Source organism: Apus apus, chromosome 1 (assembly GCF_020740795.1).
Source record: "Apus apus isolate bApuApu2 chromosome 1, bApuApu2.pri.cur, whole genome shotgun sequence".
Taxonomy (NCBI): Eukaryota; Metazoa; Chordata; class Aves; order Apodiformes; family Apodidae; genus Apus; species Apus apus.
The window spans coordinates 66,889,256-66,914,841 of record NC_067282.1 but is presented as its reverse complement, the minus strand read 5'-3'; the positions used below and the strand labels follow the sequence as shown (position 1 = coordinate 66,914,841).

Here is a 25,586-nt window from a genome sequence, read left to right as displayed (position 1 = left end):
TATTTTGTTCTCTGCAAATCCTAGTTTCAAATAGAGAATTTTTGTTCTGACTAGGCTTTGGAAGATACCTCAGAATTGCAGTTTAATGTTTGTGTCCAGACTGGAAATTCAAATTACTTCATTATTTTAAAGATCATCCTTGATGCATTCAAAAGCTTTAAAAATACTGTGCTTGCCAGGTGTTTGTCAACATTGCCTCAGAACATATTTGTTCTGTTCAGAATTCTCTGTGTGCCAATGCATACAACACCTGAGGACAACACAAAACTAAAACTTTGTCTCAAAGATCTTAGATCCAGATCTAAACATAGGATCCTTTATCTTGTTTCTTTCTTTCTTTTTCATATCCATCTCTTTTATGGGTAATGTTTGGACACAGGTCATAAGTACAGCTTAATCTGTGGTGAAGAGCTCCAGCAATTAGATGTATTTATGTATAAGTGCTATTATATATCTACATTTGTTAATTATTTTTCATTACAATGAGAGCTTATGGAAATCCCAGGTGAGAATTTTCACTCTGCTACAGCAGGTGCTGTAGAAACAAACCCAGCAACTTGCCTTGACCACTTAGATGATAGGCAATGTCCACTCTCGTAACTACAGCATGTTAGAAGAACACTTGTATTTCAATTGCAGGTACTTGGCTTTTAGCATCCTGGGGTACCCCAGAGATGAGTTACGACATGAGGCTGAGATTCAGAGATGCCAGGTGTGACCATGAGGAAGATGATGATGGATTTGCTGTTGTGGATTTGACTTACACCAAGACTGATAAAAAGGCCATTTCTGCCTCAGATGAAGATGTGCAAGAAGAAGGAGATAAGGAGGACCTGGATTATCAGGATTACCTGGCTACTTTTTACTCCATCCGAAGCTTGAGGAAGGCAACAGGCAATGAAGAAAAACAAAACCTTACAGCCCTGGCCTGGGAACAGTATGAAGGCACCGATGCCGCGAGTTCTGAGGTGGCAGCTGGCTCAGGTCTTGCAGCTGTAAATAGTAGTGAATCCACAAACACCTCTGAGTTCTTAGAAACTGGTATCACTCCCCTTCCCCGAATCAGCACTGAAACATTCCTGCCAAATCACACATCGGTCGCAGCAGAAGAGGATTTATTTTTAGCTGGCACAACTGATGGAAAGGCTGACTTGGTATTTGAGAATAGAAGCCAAAGCGATTATGAAATCGATCATGACAGCATGTCTGCAGGTGAACACTTGCTGGGCAATGGGGAAGGCCAAATGAATGTTGCAGAAGAGCTTCCAACTGATGCAAAGGACAGTACATTTTTTTCAGAAAACCATCAAGAGGAAAACACAGAAAGAGGAGATTACACCACTGACAGTAAAAGGAAAAGGCGAAACTCACTGGCCATCAAGTTTTACTCTGTCCAAAAGATGAATGCCCTTCTCAATTACATACGAAATAAAAATGTCTCATTTTCTGACAAGACAAGCGCACCTCATCTTGTGCAGCATGCAGAGAACACATCCGATATAGCTGTGGTGGGAACTGGCCAGCTTCCAAGTGATTATGATGATGAACTTCCAAGTGATGAGGATGAAGAGGAGGAAACCAAGATGCAAAATGCTATGCATGCAGTTAACTTGACACTTGCTTTGGTCCACATTGTAGGAGATGGATTTAATGCATCCACCCCCTCTGAACCCAAGCTGTCCAAAGATAAACAAGCAGAAACTTCTTCTTTAGGTGATACTTTAAGCAATGTAGGTCCTAATTCAAGCCCCGCACTAGTGAAGAACTTTCTAGAAGCATCATCACTCAGGGCTGGGAAATATTCATCTAAAATGACAAATGAGGAATGGAACTTGGTGTCTGCAAAGGAGAGTCTGGGATTAGAGGCAAATTTAGATAAATCTGTTAGTAGTAAGTTAAACCATCATGGCAGAAATGGTACAGCACTTATAAATAAGAAGCATATTAAGAAGTATCAAGGTTTCTCATATCCAATAAGAGAAAACCAGAAAGGGAGCCATACGCACCCAACTCTGAAAGGAAAGGGAAACAAGAACAATACTTTGAGTACATCTGGAACCTTCATCAAGATCCGAAGGAAAAAAACGGAATATCCAAAAACAACCCACTTGCTGAGCCCAAGGAGTAAAAAGCCCCCCAAAGTCACCAATTCTATGGCAGGGTTTGGCCGTACGTTTTTTCCAGGTGAGACCAACCACACGACACTGCCATGCTGCACTCACACCACAGGGGCACCCAGTGAGGCCAACCGTAGAGTGGATCTGAGTAGGGTCAAGCATGGAGAGTCGCTAAATGACACACTCACGCCGCGGCAGTTTAAGCCATCGGTCACGATTGGGCTTCCCCAAGAAAACGGAGACTACGAATATGTCACAGAATTTTACAGAGAGGAGGAAACATCAGGTCATGAATATGAATACCATTATGTGAGCTTTGATGACCCGTACTTGACAGACCCAAAAGTGAACATTAATGAACAACGAAACCCAGATGACATTGCTGAACATTACCTGCGTAGCAAAGGGAATGAGAGGAGATATTATATTGCAGCTACAGAAGTCTGCTGGAACTATGCAGGATATAAAAAAAGGTTTGGCTAAATAATTTGCTTTCATTTTGCACACCAGCCTGATACATGCTAGGAGAATGTCGAGTCACATACTGATGAATTTAAGAGCATCTGTAATGTGCAAGTTGATTTCCAACATCTCAATTGCAGAACCCTAAGAATTTTCCATGGAGGCTGGGATCTCCCTAGAATGCCATAGAAAATATTATAATCAAGAGAAACACAACTAAGAACTCTTCCTTTTTCTTTTTTTTTTTTTCCCCTTTTTTTTCTTAACATTCTTTAAAGCAGACATTGAAAAACCCACTGTAAGAGGTCAGGAGTGAAACTTCTAGTTAGCTTTGTTGTAATTGAATGATCTGTTTTACTTCCTCCTAGAGTTCTTGGATTCTGTAGTAGAGTGTTGCAAAATGCAGATATAATCAAATGTAAAATGTGTTTCTGTTAGCATTCCAGAGAAGATACAGTAGGGGTCTGTCCCCTACAGGGACAATAGGGTATAGGTGGTAGGCACGTGACACTCAGCTTAGCTCTGATTCAGATTATTAAGACTAATGGTAAAAAATGAGAATAGAGCTCAGGTGTTTTTTCAGAGACTAGTTGTCGTTTTTCAGTGATAGCTGACCAAATCTTTGAAGGATCTCATATACAACTGTAGAACTAGAATTGCTTGAACATTGCAAATCATGATTTTCAGAATCAGTTGACATTTTTGTGTTTATTCTTTATAATATAAAGTGTTCCTGCTGTGTATGAGTTCTCAGATTTCATCAAAGCTATTATTTCTGATTCACTATTTGGGTTTTTAATTGGAGATTTCCTTTCAGTACAATGACAAATGACAAAACCTGTAAAGATGGCACCACATATAAGGTGATTTTCCAAAGCTACACAGACAGTACCTTTACAACTCTTAAGGATGAAGATGAATATGAAGAACACCTTGGCATCCTGGGGCCAGTTATCCGGGCTGAAGTGGACGATGTTATCCTGGTAGGTCAATGTTTTGTGTATGTGTGCAGGATAAGATTCTTATGGCAATCTTACAGAGTGATGTAGAATGGGTCTAAAAATACCACAAACTTTTAAAAGGTGGTGATGAGGAAACAGGTTTTCAAAGCTAGGAATTGCAGTGTGGACATACGAGCACAGTGATGTTTCTTTGAAACACATCCTTTTTCTCTCCTATCCACAGTAAATTCACTTCCATTTTTCTGTTTCCCAAATTTAAATACTGGCTTATCAAGCTAATGTAAAACAAGATTTAAATATAAAATAAAACTTCTGTTTTTTAAGCCCAAGTTACACTGAAAACATTACTTTTTAGATGTAAAGGAAGCTTCATATCATTTTAAAAAAGAAACCAGTAAATTTGTATTCAAGATGAGTATATATATTTGTCCAAAAAGTGTATTTTCCTCTGAAAAATTTTGCTGTAAAATAGGTTGGTTGGTTCTAATATAAACAACAAGGATGGAGAGGAATTGTGACTCTGGATGATACAGTGGTATGTTTGTGTTAGAAAGCTCATTGCTGTAGAGTTTCCCTTCTCTCATCCTCTTTCAGTCTTCCAACACAGGGATGTAGTTAGATGGGGAGAGCAGATGTCACTGCTTTCTGTTTATTTCAGTAGGAGCAGTGCGTAACAGGGACACATTGAGCCACCTTTAAAAATGTGAGTAAGAGCAGGAGTAAGGAGTCTAGTGTCACTATTCTGTGCCCTTCTGTAGTGTGAATGTACAGCAAAGCATAAGAGGTTGAAACTCATCTCCTTGCTTGCTCTAAGTGTATTCAGATGAAGGGCAGCAGAAAAAGTCCTAGGAACCTAGACTCAGTGGAAGACAGGGAGTTAGACTCATGCTTTCTACTTTTGTTGTGGTTTGGGCCTAACACGACAACAGAAAAACAGCTACTTGGCCACTCACTCAACTGCCGCCCCATCCCCCATCCCCACTCATCCTGCACACACTGGGATGGGGAGGGCAAAGGCCAACTGGAAGCTCATGGCTTGAGACAAAGGACAAAGAGGGTTCACTCACTGATTACGGTCACGGGCAAAACAGTCTCAACTTGGGGAAAAAATAATAATCTCACACTAATCAGATGCACACAGGACACGGACAACACACAGAGCAGGGCTCGCATATGTTGCCCCCCCCCTCCATCCCCCTTCCTTCCCAGGCCCAAATCCCTTTGTTCCCGGTTTCTCTCCCTCCTTCCCCCCAGCGGCACAGGGGGACAGGGGATGGGGTTTAGAGTCACTTCACAGGCTGGTGGTTCCTGCTGCTCCTTCCTCCTCAGGAAGAAGGATTCCTGACAGTCCTTCCCTGCCTCCCCACAGGGTCCCTCCCATGGGAGAGAGTCCTCCAGAAACCTCTCCTTCATGAGTCCTTCCCACGAGGTCCGGAGCTGCTCCAGCCTGGGCTTCCCACAGAGTCACGGGCTGCTTTGGGAACAAACTCCCCTGGTGCCAGGGTCTTCCACAGCTGCCTAATCAGAGTCCACAGGCAGCAAAATACAAGTTCACCCCTCCTGGCGCCCCCAGGGAATGTTCCTCCACAAGTGCGGGGGGACAGCTGCCATCTTGCCATGGGTTGCAGGGAAACTTCTCCTTGGGCACCTCCTTCCCCTTCTTCCTCACCAACCACTGGATCTTCACCCCACATTGCTCTGCCTCTCCAGCTCCGCTCTTTTTTTCTAGCTGCTTGCTCTGCTCAGGTCTTATCTCAGTTCTTTTGTATGTTAATGGCAGAGGCAGATATATCATCTCTCTGATGGCTCCTTGGCTGGTTTTGGAGCTGGTGGAGCTTCTCAGCTTCTTACCCAAGCCACCCATGGGACCCCTCCCCCACTACCAAAAAACTTGCCAAACTAAACCAGCACAACTTTTTAATTACCTACCTGCATCAAAGAGGATGATTCTGCTTGGAGATGCACAACATAGCCTGTAGTCATTATACAAATCTCAGCCCTTCTTTGAGGTCATGGGAATGTATTGTGTGGGGACTTTAGTTTAGGCCTGATTTTGCTGAACGTAATCTATGTAATGTTTTTTTAGGTTCATTTTAAGAATCTGGCATCCAGACCATATTCCCTCCATGCTCATGGACTCCTCTATGAAAAGTCCTCTGAGGGAAGCACTTATGATGATGAATCTACTGCTTGGTTTAAGGAAGATGACCATGTTCAGCCAAATAGCAGCTATATATACGTATGGTATGCAAACAGGCGATCGGGACCTATGCAGTCAGGACCAGCTTGTCGGTCCTGGATCTACTACTCTGATGTAAATCTGGTAAGGAAATCTAAATAAAAGTGGTAGTCTTGCTGAGGTTGATCACTGAAACATTTACATTGGAAGGAATCACTAGAGATCATCAAGTCCACTTGCCCCAACACAAGAAGCATCAGCTAGAGTAGGTTGTCCAGGACTGTGTCCAGTTGGGTTTTGAGTACCTGCAAATGACATTACTCTATGGCTGTAGAAACACAAGCTGCAGAGCACATTTTGGATAGCTGTCCTTTCTGTTGGGCCTGATGTGCCCATCTGACATGTAGTCTATTACACTCAGTTAAAAGAGAATATAAGCTTTGAAGAATTCAAATTGGTGAGCTCTTTGGTAGACTGAGCAGGGGAAAGTAAAGATAGAAGGCAACAGCACTTCTAGCCTCTGCTTTAAATTTTCAGGGCCTGATGCATTTCTACGGAATGCTATAGGTTTTTTGACATCTTTTGGGAAACCTACTCTTACATCTAATAGGAGTTAATTATCTTTTAGGAGAAAGATATTCACTCTGGTTTGATTGGGCCAATACTCATCTGTCAAAAAGGAACCTTCAATAAGTCTGACAACAACAGAACACCGATCCGAGACTTCTTCTTGCTTTTTATGGTCTTTGATGAAGAGAAAAGCTGGTACTTTAATGAAGGTTCTAGAAGGCCTTGTACTGAGAAGACCCAAGAAATGCAGCAATGCAACAAATTCTATGGTACGTATTTCATTTTGCCAAGTATTCAGGTTATTGGGGTAGAGGAAAAGGTGTTGGGGGGGAGGTATCTTGGCTCACACTGCCTTTGAACATACCCGTAATAGTCATAGTTTTATATGTAAAGATTAGCATTGACTAGAAATTTGTTATTAAAATGAAGAAATGACATATCAAACTGAAACCAACAGATATGTCTCTCACAGTCTCTCTCTCACATCTACCCCTCCCTGTATTTGAAAAAAAAAAAAAAAAAAAGAAAACCAAAAAGCTGTCTTTTCAATAAGAAGCTAATACTATGAATTTTTTTTGCAAGAAATTTAACAATACTGTAATAATTTGAAAAATCAACTAGTTCTACTGAGGGATTCAAAGCAGCTGTAGGACAGCCCTTCATATACCTCTGTGGATACAGAGATTTTAGTCATGCGGAGTTAAGTAAGTGGCTGACTGTTCAACGGTGGCCCTCTTTTCTCTTTGAAATAATAGTAATGAAACTCTGTGTTTCTGTCTTTGAATATCTGATGCTTGTGTGCTGAAAGGGATCATGTTTGAAAAAGGCATGCTGAGAAGTGGAATCCACCTTTTGAAAATCTGGTCTATAAAATCAGTTATTAATCGAATATGTCTGTTGTGACTGCGTGGCTGTGGAAATGTGAGCTGCAGAACATATTTTGGATAGCTATCCTTTATTTTGGGCCTGACATGTAATCTCTTATACCTCCTTGTCCTCCTGGCTGCCATGCATTGCAAGTAAAGCATGCTCAAATCTTGTGGTGAGGTCCCTGGATTTTCTGTATTGGTGTATATAGACTATAACACGTGTAGCACTTTGAATTTGATTCATTAAATATTTTATTAATTTACTTATTACATTCTGTCACTTTAAGAGACCTGTTTTGTGAGCTGTTTTCCTTACTACCAAGATTATTTATTTATTTTTTCAGCCATTAATGGGATTACCTACAATTTGCAAGGCTTGAGGATGTATGAAGGTCAGCTGGTCCGATGGCATTTGCTGAATATGGGTGGGCCAAAAGACATTCATGTTGTTCATTTTCATGGACAGACTTTCATAGAACAAGGAAAGCCAAAGCATCAGCTTGGTACATACACACTCCTTCCAGGTAAGTATCAGAGCAGAGTAAGTTCTAAGGACTGATCATCGCAGTCTGTCATCATCATACCAGTGTAAAGGTGAACACAAGTTGGCTTTGGGTACAGTAAGAAAGAGTTTGAGAGCACTAAATAATTTGCCTATAATGCTAAGAAAAAATAATCACTTTGCACCTTACTTAATGCTGTGGGAGGTGAGAAATAAAGATAAGATTTGTGTCCTTTAAAACTGGAAATATGAGTAAAGTTGCAGACAAAACTTAAGTGCTTGGACAAATGTCTTCCTCTCAGATGAGATGGGATATATAGGAAAAATGAATAGCACTTTGGTCTGCAGCCCTACCTTCTGTTTTACACTTTCCTTGCCACTCACCAGCAATGTATAGGCAGATTTCTCACCTTTATTGCATCTCTCTTTTCCTGTCTGCAAAGTAGGTCATAGTGCTGGGCTTGCCTTTGGAAGCTGCTCAGCAATAAATGTTGGTATTGGAAAAAGGAAGTCAGTAGGATAGTGTCAGCCACAGATTCCTGGTGAAATGACGTGTACAATAGCACAGCCATCCTCTTCGTGAGGCCCCAGGCTTCAGTACCACTGAGGTCTAGCTGATGTTTGCTGGGAAAGACTGCTGGTCTCTGACTCAGGATGGTAAGGGTTTGTTTTCATAATGTCTACATGAGTGTGATACAGAAGAGAGAGAGCAAATGTGAGCCCTAGGAGAATTCTTATGTCCAGGAAGAAAGGAAATAGGCTTAAAAACATTCATTAGGCCACAGGATATACTCCTTTGCCCATCACTGTCGGCAGTGCAAGTGTGCTATGACAGGACTTAAGAAGCCTGTATTGCCAGCTACATGTGTTTAAAAATACCAATAAATAAAAAAACCAAACCAACACAACAAAAAAACCTAACAAAAAATAAAGCCAAACGAAAAACCCCAAAGAACCCACAGGAAAAAAGACCAAAATAAGGGGATCGGCTTGGAATAATAGGCATTTATTTTAGTGAATATGAGGTGTGTTATTAATTACTTAAGCTTTTTAAGGTGATGTTTTTCCCTCTGACATCCACATATATTTTTGTTTAAATAGGAAACAGAATTATCATGTCTACATTAACTAGGAATATAAGAAAAGCAATTAAGCACATACTGTGCTTTCTAAAAAGTGCAACTAACAGCCTAAACTATATCTGCTTCCTGCTCAATCCTTAGCCCTCCTGAGGCATGCAGAAGGTTGAGGGGAGGGCCCATACAGCTGATTCTGCTACATCTAATTTTGGCTTCTTTACATTCATTCTTTACATTACTTGAACAACACATTGGGATGGCAGGAGTAAGAACTTCAATCAGCACCACAGAATTAACATCCCCATGTAATTATGTTATGTAATTAACGTAATAGCGCTATTCATTACATGGGTCAGCCCTGTACTTTATGTGCAGAGATCTGTTGTTACCTACAGGCATCCCAGCTTTTGCACTTTGCGCCAGCAGCAAAGGTTAGGTTTTGATCTGGTCAGTTAATTCCAATCTCAGTCTCCAGCTGGAACACGCTTGCTGAGAAAAAAGTTACTGAGACAGTGGTAATTATTGCTCTCTCTGCAACGTGTAGCATGTTGTGTAATTTTTCTGGATTAAGTCATAGGATGATTTTTAGTTTAACATTCAGTCTTGCTAACATCAGCCTTATCATGCTAATGTTTCTGATATGTTTCTCTTCCATTTTTTTCAAGGTTCATTTAGAACAATTGAAATGAAACCACAGAGACCTGGTTGGTGGCTTTTAGACACTGAAGTGGGGGAATATCAGCAAGCAGGAATGCAGGCATCCTATATGGTTATAGAGCAAGGTACTGAACTAAGGTGTTTCATGGTTGGTGGAGTCAAGCTGTAAAGTCATCTCTACCCACTCAGGATCACTAAAAAACAAATATGGGAGGTTGTTCTGCAAAAACCCAAAGCAGTTTCTTCGCATTGACCAGTGGATCAATCTGCTGAGAGAAATTGCAGAGATGAACTTGCTTTCTCTGGCAAGAGAGTAATGTTACATTTATTACTGAGAATTGTTCTGAATTATGTTGTCTTAAAAGATTCCACCAGAATATATATTGGAATAGTCTTCTTTAACAACCAACTTGCTGTGCTCTCTTTAGAGTGCAGGATGCCAATGGGTCTAGCAAGTGGAGTTATACATGATTCACAAATCAACGCTTCAGATCATATAGGTGAGTTAATACTTGAAAAGTCCAGGCATGCTCCTGAATATCCCCAGCAAAGTATTGCAGTTCCATATTCTTTTGGTGTCTCACCATGTGTCATACAAGATCAGTTCAGGAATGAATCAGCTGTTGGATTAAAAAGCTCACCAGTGATAAAGGCAGAGACTTTGAGCTGTACTGAGTAGTCCTCATCAGTGTATTTTAACCATGTCACAGGTCTACTGTCAGTATCACAAGCCTGAGAGTCAGGGAGTCCTCTGTCCATGGCCTGCTGGATGACCTGGAACAAATCCAGCTTTATCTTTTTGTCCTTTGGGTTCCCTGCTTGGAAATCAATAGCAAGTGTTCAAAAAGCTTTTGAGATTTGGATGTGGTGTGAGATATGAAAGGATAAACTAAATCTGTTATGAAAGATTTGGGAACCTGGCATACAGCACAATGACAGTGTATTTAATTTATCAAGATTATTTTTAGTATAAAAGCGGGATCAGTTAATAGAGAAATTGATAGAATTTTACATGAACACAAGCAAGTCAAGGTATACAGGTTACACATACATGTAGGAACACACATCCTTTTCCTTGAAATAACAAGAAAATTGCTTATTTCAGAAAACTTATTTTTATGTGATTTTTCTCTCTTTATTTTCCACCAGAGTGTTATGAAGGCTTAAAAGCCATGTTATTGTATACATTTCATGTCAGTTTTAACATGGAAACTCCCTTATGCAGAGGGAAGCTCTCTGCCACGAATGTAGAGTATGTTTTGTGTCTGATACCGCTTGAGGCCAAAACTTGTTCAGCAAACTGTAGACCCTGGTTTCAAATCAGTAGACAACACATTGACTAAAAAGCTGTGGGGTTTTTTAAGTAATTCTGCCAACCACAATACTTCAGGGTAACAGCTGACTTGCAGTTGCTGACTGTACCTAAATTATCCTAGACAATGGTTTTAAAGTCTAGTGGTTGGGGGTTTTTACCCAAGACAGTTTGGAAGAGAACCAAAGCACTCAACATCAGTTGAGTTACAGCTTCTGGGTTTTTTTCAGAACCTCTTCTTTAAATTCTTCCTTTATTCATACTTTCTGTCTAGACTATTGGGAACCTAAGTTAGCCCGATTAAATAATTCTGGAACATACAATGCTTGGAGCACTATGATGAAACAAGAAGTCCCTTGGATTCAGGTATGGTTGGTACAACATGTGCATGTGCCTTGACATGACCTTACAATCCCGTGTTGTGATTTCTCTGCAGCTTGTTTTAGAAGTTCAAGCTGCTCTAGTTCTTGCTGAGAAGACTGCTGGGGAAAACTGAAAAGATGCAGCAAACTTGACTGATGATACTATGAAGTGTCCAAATCCCCAGAAGTAATCCAGTCTCTGCTGCTATAGAGGCCCATTGTCTGGACAATTACCCCCACAATTTAGACTGTAACTGTTTTTTAGGCAAATGGAATAATTCTTCCATTACAGCTTTCCCCTCAGTCTCCTTAGCAGTATATATTTATGTGTGTAAGTTTGGATGATCATTTAAAGTGTAATGCTGTCAAGCATTGCTTCAGATAGTTTTTTGGGGGGTTTTTTGGATACTTCAATGTCCAATGACATAGCACAGTGTGGCTTCTCAGGGAAATTAAGGTTAATGTTGTGGCTTCAAGCTCTAAATCATTCAGTCACCTCACTTCCATGTTTTTCTTCAATCCAAATCACTTTTGCATCAGATAGCTAATTTGCACCCAAATTTAGAGAAGATAAATGATTTCTTACAAATATCATTAAAATTGGCAGTTGGAAGAAAAGAAAGGTGCAAACTAGTGTTTCAGTGTTAAGTTCAGTAGGAAGCTGTTATGTTTGGATCTGGTATCAGAAGGAATGGTGGCTTTTCAGCACTTAAAAATGTCATACCCTGTTTCTCAGTCTGGGTATCCAAAACTAGAAGCAGGTTATGAAAATGTGAGCCTTGAATTTCTCTGTGCTCCTTTTGCCTGTATGTAAAATGATGCTAGTAGAGTTCTGCCTAGCATGGAGTCACAGGTATTTTTGAGGTGTCTTTGTGCTGAACACTGTAAAATGGCCTCTGAAATTAAACACACAAACAGATAAATGTGCAAATGAAATCACAGAATCACAGAATGTTAAGGGTTGGAAGGGACCTCTGGAGATCAAGTCCAACCCCCCTGCCAGAGCAGGACCACCACAGAATCTAGGGCAGATCACTCAGGCATACAGACAGGTCTTGAAAGTCTCCAGAGAAGGAGACTCCACAACCTCTCTGGGCAGCCTGTTCCAGAGCTCCAGTAAAGAAATTTCTCCTCATGTTGAAGTGGAACTTCCTGTGCTCTAGTTTGCATCCATTGCCCCTTGTCATATCACAGGGCACAACTGAAAATAGATTGGTCCCTCCTTCTTAACACCCACGCTTCAGATATTTATATATATTAATAAGGTCCCCTCTCAGTCTTCTCTTCTCTAGACTAGACAACCCCAGGTCTTTCAGCCTTTCCTCATTAGACAGGTGTTCTAATCCCTTAATCATCCTCATAGCCTCTGTTGGACTCTCTCAAGTAAATCCCTGTCCCTCTTGAACTGGGGAGCCCAGAACTGGATGCAGTACTCCAGGTGGGGTCTCAGTAGGGCAGAGTAGAGGGGGAGGAGAACCTCCCTTGAGGTTGGAGAGAGACAGCATTTATTTGGACTCTGGCATCCGCTTGTATCCATCCTGAGAGTGTTAGTGTTGTGGGCTTTAAAAGGCAGGGTTCACAGTATTGTGTAGGTGCCAAAGAATTAAATAGATTTTGCTGTTCATTATTTGCTTTATAAACACTGTTTGCTGTTCCTAGGTGGACTTTCAAAGGCAAGTTCTGTTAACTGGGATACAGACGCAGGGAGCCAAGCAGTTTTTTAAGTCCTTGTACATCCAGAAGTTCTTTATTCTTTACAGCGTAGACAAGCGGAAGTGGAGCACCTTCAAGGGAGACAGCTCATCAGCACAAAAGGTCTGTATGTGCCCTAGGGCTTGTGACAACCTAGCTAGCATCACTGGATGATGCAATGAGTTGACAATTTTTGTTAAGAGAGAGTGGCAGAAAATGGTGGCCTTTAGAGAGTTAGCAATAGAGCCTGAGGCCTCAAAGGACATTTCCCATTTGTTTTATCCCGGTAGGCAGCTAAATTTGCCATGCAGCTACTTGCTCAGGGTGTAGGGGAGACGGTCAGAAAGGTATAGAGAGTCACAGGTTGAGATAAAAACTGTTGAATCATTGAAATAAAATATAGTAAAAAATAATAGAATACACATTAAATGATGCACATATTTGAAGTTGCCTTGCAGCACAGGGTGGTCCATCACAGCGGGTGGGACTAATGGCATAAAAAAATAGTATGTTTGAAATGGAGCAGTTTTCAACATCCAAGCTTATGTTTGCCTTAAATTAATGGTATGTGGAAATTTTGATTCTTTTTTTTCTTTTTTTTTTTTTCCTTAATAGATTTTTGAAGGTAATTCTGATGCCTATGGGGTAAAAGAGAACATCATTGATCCTCCAATTATTGCTAGGTACCTCAGAGTTTATCCAGCCATGGCATACAACAGACCTACTCTTCGTATGGAGCTTTTGGGCTGTGAAGTAGATGGTAAGAATGGGTCATGTGCTGGAACTTTCTTTCTGGCTTTTTTTTTTTTTTTCCTCACCTAATATGTTCAATTAAGCTGAAATTGTGAGTGTTCTCGATTCCAACATCATCGCTTAGGCTGTGGCTACTGGGATGAACATGATAACATGGTGCTTCTCTTAACAGGTTGTTCTTTGCCACTTGGAATGGAAAACGGAGAGATCAAGAATACCCAGATAACAGCCTCATCTGTTAAGACATCCTGGTTTAACACATGGGACCCTTCACTTGCTCGTCTCAATCAGCAAGGAAAGATCAATGCCTGGCGAGCCAAGGTAACGAGTGAAAAATGGGGATGACAGCAAGACAGCTACAGTTAATAAATTTGTGCTGCCTGTGTGCTCATGCACTTCCTGCACACTGTGTCCAGTGCCAAGCATGATAGGATTACTTCACAGCTCTTTAGCCATCCTTTGGGAAGAAGCCCTTTCAACTCCTCCAGTAGAAAACTTGTTGAACTTCTGGCAACAGCAATGAAGTAATATTTTCAGAGATGGGTGGTGTCCTCCAGGACAGACCTGGCAGCACTTTCTTGCAGAAGCAACCCTTTGAATTTCAGGACATGAATATAATTTAAATATTTTACTCAAAGGGTTAAATAAACCCTTCCTGGGTTGGCTTATAGGATCTGGCAGTGCATGACTTTCAGCAAGGCATGTGAGTTTCTGTGGTTTTAAAATAGAGCTTCATTTCTTTACAAAGCACCTTGAGATTTGCTGGAAGCTACTGTTTGGTATAAGCATTTGGTATTAATATTATGTATTATGTTTTAATACTGGAGATAAACTTGTGTTGTGTTTCATTATGTATTGGAAATTAAAGTGGAAGTCTTAAGACACCAAATATATCACCTGCAGTGAGTAAGTTAATTGTATGGGCCACCAAAAATGCTTGTGACTTTTGCCTCAGCTTTACTCTTTTGCACTTCTTTGATGCCATTTTGATGCAGTTTTAACTATCTTTAAACAGGATTTTTCACTTAAATACGTACATAGACACATTTACTAATAGACAATCCTTTTAATCAATTGTAGTTGAACAACAACCAACAATGGCTGCAAATTGATCTCCTCACAATGAAGAAAATAACTGCTATTGCTACCCAGGGGGTCAAGTCCGTAACTGCTGAAAACTTTGTGAAAACCTATGTTATCCTATACAGTGATGAAGGCTCAGAGTGGAGATCCTACACAGATGGTTCAAGCTCAGTGGCAAAGGTATTACCCTCATCTCAGGCAATTCCATCAGCACTTGGGTTTAGATGTTGGGCACTGTCAAGGCCCAAAGGCAGAACGTTCAGCCAAAGAGAGATTCTCACAGGACTTTAAAATACCAGGGAGCTGGAGTTACTACAGATAACATAATATCCATCTGATTTTTATTGTAATAATTCACAGTAATAAAAGAAAATAACTCCAGCTCTGTGGAGAATGCAGTCAGCATTGTGATAAAAGGAGGTGACATGATTTGTAAAGCAGGACACTCAATTTGAATGCATGAGGACGTTGAATGAAAAATCAATTTCCTAGGGCCTCTTTTCAGCTTTTTTATTTCTGCCTTGAATTTCTAGTGAAATTAATATTAATGAGCAGTGTTGGTGGAACCGAGCTGGAGAGCTCCAGATAACTACAGAGTGGACACAGTGCTTTATATTGTCACCTGTGTCACCTTACACCAACCTAACCCACAAGGGTTATTAGCAGAAGTAAAATAAGGGAAGTTTGATTTTTATTTTATTTTATTTTTAATCCGACCAAAATAGAATGGCAAATGTAGTGATGTGGATGGACACAGAGGCAGTTTAATTGATTCAGACTCAGATATTGCTGACCAGAACCAGCTTTGACCCAGCATTTTAGGAAGAAACTGGATATAGTCTTATTTAAAATGATAAATGAGCCAGGCCATCTAGCCTGGATGGCTTATGCAACCTGTTTAAAAAGAAAAATCAGGGGGTTTTAAGTGTTGCCTTTTAGCTAATTGTATGTTTGTGTATTTGCAGATTTTCTTGGGTAATGAAAACAGCAATGGGCATGTCAAGCATTTCTTGAACCCACCAATCCTGTCCAGGTTTATCCGCATCGTTCCAAGAACATGGTATCATGGTATTGCCCTTCGGGTGGAACTCTATGGCTGTGATTTTGGTGGGGGTCTGGCTGTAAAAAGGACTGGGAGCTCTTAACCTTTCAACAATTGTCATGCAGAACAACACTGCTTTTTTTTTATGCTCAAAAGAATCATACTTAGTAGTTTGGATGTGTGCTTTCCTCAAAGGACTTCAGTGTTTGCCAGCAAGAATTGAGGTGTTTCCCTAGTGGATGTTTCATTCCTACACATACATGCTTTAGAAAATATCTTCTATTCTCTGGGAAGAAATAGCAGTCCCTTCTGATTTGTACTATCACTTCTTCATTCTAACCAATACTCTGTCTTACTTTTCACTTAATTTTAAATTCTAATTTCCTAGGGATGGAGACTCCGGCCTTAATTCTGACCCCTGATTATTTCCATTTTGTAATGCTTCTGCAGCACACAGGAGGAATAGAAAGCTGCAGCAGGTGGATGTCCTCCAGACATAGGGTTGAGAGGGAAAACCAGTGCAGATATGGAGCTGTGGTGCTGCATTCCAGCAATGCCCTGGCAAGAAGTGACCGTAGGGGTGGCCTCACCTCCACATGTCTTTCATCTACGCTGCAGCAAAGGTAGAACACATCTCAGCATTGAGGTGTGAGCAACACCTACTTGGAGAATGTGGGTTTGTGTTATTGATTTTGGTTCTTACGTACTCAGCACACCTGAAATGCTGTGGATTTAACATAGTTCATCTTTGGTGCCCTGGCAAGCAGAGGAGTCGGCAACATCTTTCTTTTGCAGAAATGAGAAGGGAAGTGATTTAACCCAGATTATGGCAGGTTGTAGAATGGCAACAGTGGAACCAAAGTGGGAATCCAGAACTCCGGACATTTTAATCCCATACAAAGTTTTAGATCATGGAGAGAAGGAGCTCCTTCTAATAGGAAGGCACTGAGAACAGTAGCTGTTCAGTGAGAGTACAACCTGGTGGTGTCGGAGGAGGATTAGATGAAACTGGGTAATAGAAACATCTGCATCTTTGTTACCATTTAGCTCAGCCATTGTTTTCAATAATGGAACTACTCTTGTGCACAGAGCATGAACAGATTTTTCCCAGAATGGCTACATCAAGTGAAAATATATACACAGTCCCTGAGCTCATTATTGCAGCAGAGTTTTAGCTAAGCTTTCAGTAGTGTTTTTGGCCTCTATCTTGTAAATTGTTTCATTGCAGAACTTTCACTTCTCACACTAGGTACCATTCAGCAGGGTGGATCTTTTAAAAGTAGTTTTTCTTTGAACCTTGTGTGGTGTTAGCCAAGTTATTATTTTCTGCATTTCAAAATGAAGGTATAGAACTGGATTGAAAAAAGAGGTGTTTTTAAAAAAAAAAAAGTTCCGTTTTTATAATGTCACAAACTGTTGTCATTTTTTACTGGGAAATAAAGATAATATTGTAGCATGAAAAACATCAACATTTTATTTTATTTGCTTTGACAGTAGTACCTCTTTGGTAATCATTAGTGAAATTTTGCATGGTGAAAGGAGATTTTTCAGCTTGATGGGAATTTTCAGTGCGAATTACAATTAATTTCAAATGGTGAAACTGTATGAATAACTACTCCGTCTTAAAAGATTGGTTTCTTAATATTTTATAATAGTGCTTTATTTTTGTTTGATGCAGCCATGAAATTGCAATACAAGCCATATTCACTAAAAAAGAAAATATGTAAACTTTAGAGTCAGAAAACATGATAACATGCTTGCTAACCTCAGCAGAACCAGGATTTTGTGCAGTTAAGTGCTCAACTGTTTGTTTAAGAAGGTTGTGAGCTCAAAGATAACTAAATATGTAACTCTTTATATATATGTGTATGTATGATTCTATGTAAAGTTAGCCTAATGCCAAATTGATTCCAGGTGCGTGGCTCAATACATCTGCATCAATTTTACAAGCTGGAGATTTTGCTTCTACTTCCTAAGGGATAGGACTTTGATCTGCTGTCCTCTTGTCTACCCCAGCCCAATCCCTGGCAGGGTAGAGTGGGAAAAAGAAAAGGCCTTGGCACTGTGCAAGCACTGTTCAGTAACAGCTAAAATATTGGTGCATTATCAACACTGTTTTAGCCACAAATCCAGAACAGGACACCTCATGGGCTGCAGCGATGAAAATTAACTCCATAACATGCTGGTGTTCCAGTAAGTCCAGTATAGCAGCACATGAACAGCAGCAGTGCTGGAGCCCAGTGCCAACCTAGGCATGTGGCCATTGCTGCTAACAAAATGTTCCCTGGCACAGCTGATTAAGATAAGTGCTACAATAAACAGCAAAAGTCTAAAACAGCCACTAACATGCTCCAGACTCTGACCTACAGTAAGACAAGCAAGCACAGGACTCTGCCAATTAACAGTTTAACAGCTATAAATTCTGCCTAGCAGGCTCTCATCAGATGTTATTATAATGTCAAATTTCACTTGCCCCCTGTTGGACACCAAAAAGGACTTTGGTGGGTTGAGATCAGCTAGCGCCTGAGCCCCCACTCAGTCACTTGCTGCTCCCCCTTAGCAGGCTAGGGGAGAGGACTGGAAGGAGAAGAGCAATAAAAAGTTGGGATTTGATATAAAGACAGTTAAATAAGTGAAGCAAAGCTGCATCTGTAAGCAAAACGGGGCATTCATTCACCACTTCCCATTGGCAGACAGGTGCTCAGCCACTTCCTGACAAACAGGGCCTCAGCACACCTAACAATTACTTGGGAAGACAAACACTGTAACTTTGAACATCCTCCCTTCCTCCTCCTCTTTTCTCACTGAGCAACATGGCATAAGATCTGGCATATCCTTCGGGTCAGCTGTCCCAGCTGTGTCCTCTCCCAGCCTCTAGCCCACACCCAGCTAACCCCCTGGTGGGGCGGGGTGGGAAAAAGTAAAGGTCTTGGTGCTGTGCAAACACTGTTCAGCAACAGTGAAGATATACCTGCTATCAGCACTGTTTTAGTCACAGATCTAAAGCACAACACTATACAAGCTGCCACGAAGAAAATTAACTCTATCCCAGCCAAATCAGGTACCCAAAGTATTCCCTAATGCAAACGGGGGCACAAGTTCTCCATCCATGCTTACAGCAAGGAAGGTGTGAAAATATGTCTGTACCAAAATATATCTGCCAAACCAGAAATAAGTGACATTTAGTAAGGCTGCAGATTACTGGAAAACAAAGAACTTCTATCAATTTTATGAAGCAGCTCAGATTGAATCTGCCAAGGCTTTTGGAATTTTGTAGCTAAAACAGTTGGTCTTGCACAACCTTTTACATACTGTGGAATTAAATCCTGTGCAAGTTGCAAAATACACAAGGAGAGCAAGGATTCCTGCAGTTTCCTTAAGCTACAGAATAAAGGTGCATATCACAACATGGAGGTTAGCAAACACAAGCTCCGAGGGAGAAACGTGGTGCCAGAGTTCAAAGTATTCCCATCTGGCCAGTAATTTCTTCACTCACAAATCTGGCCTTTGGACCCAAAGGTCCAAAGCTGACTCCTGTTAGCCTCAAACAGCATTATGATGGAGTTGCTGCCCCCTAACGCTCATTCCCGCTTCCAGGAGGCCTCAGGGTGCCCGAAGCTGACCATCTGCATCTGACAATTACCATATGGATGTCTCGTGCCTCACTCGCTGGGTGCCACCAAGTTGTTTCCTTTTCCTTTCCAGAGGTGCTGGCTGTACCATCACCAGCAGCTGCTGGTGGCAGCACCACGGTAGTTTCTTTAGACCCTGACACATCAGACCAGTATTCAGATGGGTTTGTACAGGCTGCCCTGTAAAGTCTGAAGCTAATTCAGGCAGGCTTTTAGGAATGAGTAGGCACACCTCTTGCGTGTGGAGTAGATGTAACTTCTGTTTTTGCCAGTTTTTTCTGCCGTTAGTTCTGACCATAGCACCTGTACTGCAGGGGTTAGTTTCCAGGAGTTTGCAAACTGGGTGGTTCCTTCCACACCACCGGCATAGCAAAGCATAATGGAGACACAAAGCTGCGTATTACCCATGGATTAAAGTCAATGCAGGTCATGTTTCTGTGTTCCTCATGCAGAAACCTCTTGAACTGTGCATCAGCAGAGATGTGAAGGTGAATCTGAGCTTTGGGGCACTTCACATATTAAAGACACACTGAGCATTTTTGGCAAAAGCATGCCCCTATGAACTTCCAGGAGAACTCCACAGAAAAAAGCATCAGGTGGGAATCTGCTGAGAACTCCGGACAAATGCCCAACCTTTTGAACACCTCCCACTACACCCTGAAATGGCCACGAATACTGGTGGGCTGTTCAGGATTTTAGGACTCTGCTGAGGGGCAAAAAGGGGGCTTGCAGCTTCAAAAGCGCCGATGTTTATGGGGTATCTTTCCTAATGGGAAAAGATTTATTGGACACATCTGAGGGAGGAAGGGAAGGGCTGTGCCCATGCCCATATATGTGCTAGGGAAGACTGTTTATTAGTATCTTATTATTTAGCACCATAGAAATAAGATGCAGCACTGTCCTGGGGTGACCAACTGCAGTTTTGTGTCAGTCGTTGGTTTCACTTAATCAGTGTTAAATATTCATCTTCTTGCTCTCGCTCCTATATTTTGTTACATTTATTCATGCTAGCTGTACATCTCAACCAGTTTATCCACCTATCATTACTGTGCCCCGTTCTCCATTTGTTTGTTACACCCAGTGCTTCCATCACACTGTAATTATAATAATCTCCTCCAGGTAGGGACTCCATCTTCTTGAATGTTTGTGCAGCACTCTCCAAAACAATCCATGGGATCATTCTCAGGGTTCCTTGGCACATCTGTAACACCATTGCTAATGGGAGCAATACCATGTCAAGCCCACTGTGACCTAGATATGTCTAAAAGCACCAAGTAATTCAGATTGACCTATATGCTACTACATTTAAGGAAAGCAAAAGGCATGTTTCTTGTAGGTCTCCTTGATCCACTGCTTGATCTTCTTTGTAACACTGGTACTATACTCTCTTTTAGCACTTCCCATGAAAATTTGTCCACCAGTGTCCCCATTTGTAGCAGACTTAAGTGACTTCTCAATTTTTTTCCCCATATAGCTGACTGCAATATATATTTTAAATATTATGTCCATAACAGAAATGTGTAGTGCTTGTAAGTGATCCCTCTGAGACCAAGAGTTAACCTGACGTCCTGTGGCAAGTGATTCCACAAATTCAGCCAGAAATGCCTTGCTTCCACTGGCTGTGTGCCTTAGCCTGGGTTGTGTCAGTTGCAGAGCCTGCCGTGGTGTGCAGGCCGTAAGGGAAGTTCACTGCCAGAGGCTTTCAATGGCAGCCTGCCTCCTAACCACCCCTACACTTCAGAGAGATGGCTGCTGTTTGTGCTAAGCCTTCTGTAGGTCTTCATATCTTGGATTTTACACTGCTTTCTCTATCAGCTGTGCTCTAGTAAACCACAGTGCTGCTTTCCCTACACACACATACACAGAGATTCTGGAACATACTTGGTTTACAAGTCTTGTTGAACGCAACAGCTACCATGTATGGAACTAGAGATGATGAAGGCAGCACTGGAGGAGATGCACAGTGGAATTTGTGGACATCAAGGCATGGACTACAGGTAAGAACAAGTTTCAAAAAAATAAAAAATAGTAATTTGTGTTGAAATGGAGTTGGACTTCAGATAGTGTATAGTAAAATAGAAGTTGAAAATGCACTCTGTCCATGCTACAGAGAAGAGCTGTTGCATTCTTTTGGCAAGGGATCTTTTCTTACAAGGCAAAGTCAATTGATCAGATTATACCAATACATTTCTGACAATGACTGCTGACCCTCCCTTCACCTCTCTAAAATACAAAATTCCAACACACCCCTGAGAGTTTTCTTGCTCTCAGAAAGACAGAATGGCTCCAAAAAAGCTGTGGCATTCAAATAATATTTTATCAGAATGTATACATCTTTATTTTTTGAAGAGAGGAAGGAATTGTAAAGGAATTAAGAAGTGATCAAGAAGCTGAGTCAATTCCATTGTCTTTTCTAAAGTTTTTTTTTTTTAAAAAACACAGTAATTTACTGCTTGAGGTCCTGATAAGGGAAACCACTGTATTCTTCCCTCCCATGAAATTGCCTTGTTCCATTGGTTTTGATGCCAGGAAACCACAATGTCTGTGCTTGCAGGACAGAGCTATTATCTGAAATTTGGGCTTGTATTTACTCCACATGTAATATCTTAGAAGTCTGGAACTAAGAAACTCATGGAGAATAGGAAGTAACAGAAATCAAGGCATGCTATTTGAATAAAGCAATCAGTGCTAGAGTTATTAAATTAACCTTTTGTGGCTGCATATTTGTAAGCCTTCTGTTCAGAGCCCACAAATGATTGAATCATCAGTCAGGGGGGAACTAGAAGACACACCTTTAAGGTTTCGTCCAGTCTTCTGTTCTTGCCGCCAACTGCAAACCAGAGGGATTGTTCTACACCAATTATGCTTTATTTCAGAAGTCATTTGGCTTTTGTTCTTGCTACTTCTGTTTCACTCCAATATATATATACTAGTTAATAGAGTCTACTTCACCAAATTAATTACAATGGCCAAAATAATAATAATTAAAAAATCATTTGCTAACATTTCTCCTTTGTTCTTTCTGTGCTGAGCAAAAGACAGATCTTTTTTACTCCCTCCTACTTGAGAGCTGCTGAGGTATTTGTACCATTTTAGTGCCCTCACATAGTGAGAGGACACTGAAGAATGGCTTCATGAGAACACGTAAGGTTTTTAACTTACAGAAGCTTTTCTCCAAACAGCTTGGCAACACTTTAAAATAACTTTTCTTGCACATGTATTTTCTAAGTTCCTCCACAATGAACTGCAGGCTGGAACTGGTTACCAGTTCATCCCTCTGATGCATTTTTGGGTGAAACCTGTCAGAGTTCATTGTGTAGATATGAAGTGACCTTAAAATGTTGTTGACTCTGAGAATGATGTGTGCATTTAGATGAGTTGCTTGGATCTCATGCTGACTCAAGCATCCTCGGGGTGATTCCACCCTAGGTTCAGACAAAAAAGTATTCTTAGTCATCTAAGGAAAGCAGCAACAGTGCCCTACTGAGAGGCTTAGTGCAATCCTTTTCTTCCAAAGTGCCTGCAGCAATTTCTGAGATTGACCTGAAAATCTGAGGATTTCTGGGCAAGTACAGGCAGGTTTCAGCTCCCCTTATGGAACAAAGGAGCAGGAAAACACAGCCAGCATGCTCCCTGGCCAGCAAGTAAGCCTTCTAGCGGATAACAGCCCTGGGTTGTTTGAGGAAACTCAAACTCTCTGCAGGCAGTTTTGAGTGGTCAAGTAACCCAGCACAGAGGGGTTTTGTCCAGACTACTGCACGAGCTCTGTTGTTTGATAAAACATTAATCAATGGGAAAGGAGATGTAGAAGCCAGAGTTGTGTCTGCAAAGAGAAGACATCACACAGAGCATCCATGTTGTAACCATCACTCGGTCAGCTCAGATCACACATGTGCAGGAGGTGCCTCTCTGGCAAACTTGTACAGGCTGTTCTGGTTCTGAAAGGTTTTATAGTTATTTCCATGTAATACTATTTCTGTGGAAATGTTCAGGGTAGGAGCAATCACTCAAACTGGTCAAATCTTTCTGGTAAGAGAATTATTTTCTCTGAAATATGGTTTCATTGTGTGCAGAATATAGAGATTTTCAAAATACTCTTCATATCACCTGTCTGGGAAGCTAGATATTAACAAATACATAGCTTTGGGATGAAAACAGTCATTTATTTAATACTAATGTAAATTATAAAGTAATTTTCATTTTGGGATTAAAAAACATACAGTCAAAGGGTAGGAATTTTTGCCCTACTCCTATTTCTTTATTTTTAAACTTCCTATTACTCTGCTTTTCTTTCCATTGAAAAAAGGTGTATGCTTGTTGAGAGAGGAAGGGAGCAGGTGAGATTAAGGAAGGAAAGTGTGAGAAACCCTGTTTTGCACAGCTTATGTCTTTCATCTTGGAAAAATTACTGGAAGTTTTGAAGTTTTTCTTTACTATCAAACACCTTTAACTTTACCTTACTTATTCTAGTAGAGTAGTCAGGAGAGAAAAAAATGGCAGGCTAGGGAAGGAAAGACAGAAGTAAAAATTCAGAGAATAAAATTTCATCTTGCTTGCAAAGGCTGAAAATATTCTGTGAAAACAAAATAAGGTGAGTTCTTCTGAGAACAAAAAAAACTCTGAAAAAACCTGGAGCATGTCAATTGAAACTTTGCAGGTTCTTTTTCTTATGCAGTTTTAGGAGGAGAAATCTAGGTTGCCTGCCTGGCTGACTGTGTATTGCTTCAAGGAAACAGGTTGTGCTGATGTAAGTCTTTCTACCTCAGCCGGTCCCCTGGAAAACAGCAGCTGAGCTCCAGCAGCACAACTCTAGGGACTGCTGTTTTGGAAAGGACCAAGGCCACCATCAGATCCTGCAAGCAGCCTGGAAATTGTGGGAACTGCTGCCCCTAGGCAGGGCGTGCTACGGGAACTCCCAGGTTTGACTCTTTCCTCCCACCTCTGCTCAGCATGAAGCAATGACCCAGATCAGTAAGATGATGCACTACACCTCCTGATAGCAGGCCATGACCTCTTGTCACCTGCTGCTGAGCCACACACCAGCAGAACAGAGGGGCTGCTAAGAGCTAAGTGAGAGAGCATCGTGCATTTCTGTTCACTTCCCCATGGCAATTTATCAGTTGCCATTTCAGCTCATTTCACTCTACCTCTCTTCATTTAAGAGATCAGTAGTTCCTTGCAAATAGCAGAGATGGATGACAGTATGAACGGGAGATGATTCTTTCTATTTAGAGTTTTCCTTCAAGCTAAAGTGTGATGAAATGGCAATTGTTGTCTTTCTCTTATTTTTTTTTTTTTTTTAGTAAACCAGCAAAACCCCAAACAAACACGGGGAAACTGAGAAGCAGCAGCCTGAGAGCAACTGAAAGGAAATTTTACTAGAATATAGCCAGAAAGCAGCAAACCACTGATGCCAGATGATAAAGGACCAAAATATTTAGCTGCATTTTTGTGGCAGGTTGACTCTGGCTGGATGCCAGGTGCCCACCAGAGTCACTTTTTCAGTGCCCCTCTTCAGCTGGAGAGGGGACAGAAAAATGTAACAAAAGGCTCATGGGTCAAGGACAGGGAGGGATCACTCATCAGTTACTGTCACAGGCAAAACAGAATCAACTTGGGGAAACGAGTTTAATTTATTAGCAATCAAATCTGAGTAGGATAATGAGAAATAAAAGAAAATCTTAAAACCACTTTCCCCCCACCTCTCCCTTCTTCCTGTGCTCAACATTACTCCCAAATTCTTTCTCTCCTCCCCCAAGTGGTGCAGGGAATGGGGGTTACAGTCAGTTCACCACATGTTATCTCTGCTGCTCCTTCCTCCTCAGGGGGAGGGCTCCTCACAGTCTTCCCCTGATCCAGCGTGGGGTCCCTCCCACTGTAGACAGTCTTTCATGAACTTCTCTAATGTGAGTTCTTCCCAGGGCTGCAGCTCCCCAAAAACTGCCCCACTGTGGGTCCTTTCCACAGGGTGCAGTCCTTCAGGAGCTGACTGATCCAGTGTGGGTCCCCCACAGAGTCACAAGTCCTGCCAGCAAACCTGCTCCAGCGTGGGCTCCTTTCTCCACCGGGCCACAGGCCCTGCCAGAAGCCTGCTCCAGCATGGGCTTCCCACAGGCTCCTTGGGGCATCCACCTGTCCTTCCCACGGGCTGCAGGTGGGTATCTGCTCCACCATGGACCTCCGTGGGCTGCAAGAGGACAGACAGCCTGCCTCACCACAGTCTTCACCATGGGCTTGGGGGGAATCTCAGCTCCAGTGCTTGGGACACCTTCCACCCTCGGTCCTCACTGACCTTGATTTCAGCAGAGTTGTT

At 41.5% G+C, this 25,586-nt stretch overlaps 1 protein-coding gene and 1 long non-coding RNA gene across 2 annotated transcripts in view; one reads left to right on the top strand and one right to left on the bottom strand.

The window, feature by feature from the left end:
* Positions 1-17,590, top strand: part of F5 (coagulation factor V) — a 36,589-nt gene extending 18,999 nt beyond the window's left edge. The window contains exons 13-25 of the mRNA XM_051609602.1: positions 640-2,590; positions 3,397-3,562; positions 5,628-5,864; positions 6,349-6,559; positions 7,504-7,683; positions 9,406-9,522; positions 9,826-9,897; positions 10,984-11,075; positions 12,731-12,886; positions 13,379-13,523; positions 13,689-13,837; positions 14,597-14,779; positions 15,565-17,590. Coding sequence (XP_051465562.1) covers positions 640-2,590; positions 3,397-3,562; positions 5,628-5,864; positions 6,349-6,559; positions 7,504-7,683; positions 9,406-9,522; positions 9,826-9,897; positions 10,984-11,075; positions 12,731-12,886; positions 13,379-13,523; positions 13,689-13,837; positions 14,597-14,779; positions 15,565-15,744 — 3,839 coding nt within the window. The 3' untranslated portion in view covers positions 15,745-17,590. The remainder of the gene's footprint in view (positions 1-639; positions 2,591-3,396; positions 3,563-5,627; positions 5,865-6,348; positions 6,560-7,503; positions 7,684-9,405; positions 9,523-9,825; positions 9,898-10,983; positions 11,076-12,730; positions 12,887-13,378; positions 13,524-13,688; positions 13,838-14,596; positions 14,780-15,564) is intronic.
* Positions 1-25,586, bottom strand: part of LOC127380607 (uncharacterized) — a 462,715-nt gene that overhangs the window by 202,497 nt on the left and 234,632 nt on the right. The gene's annotated exons all lie outside the window — the stretch shown is intronic.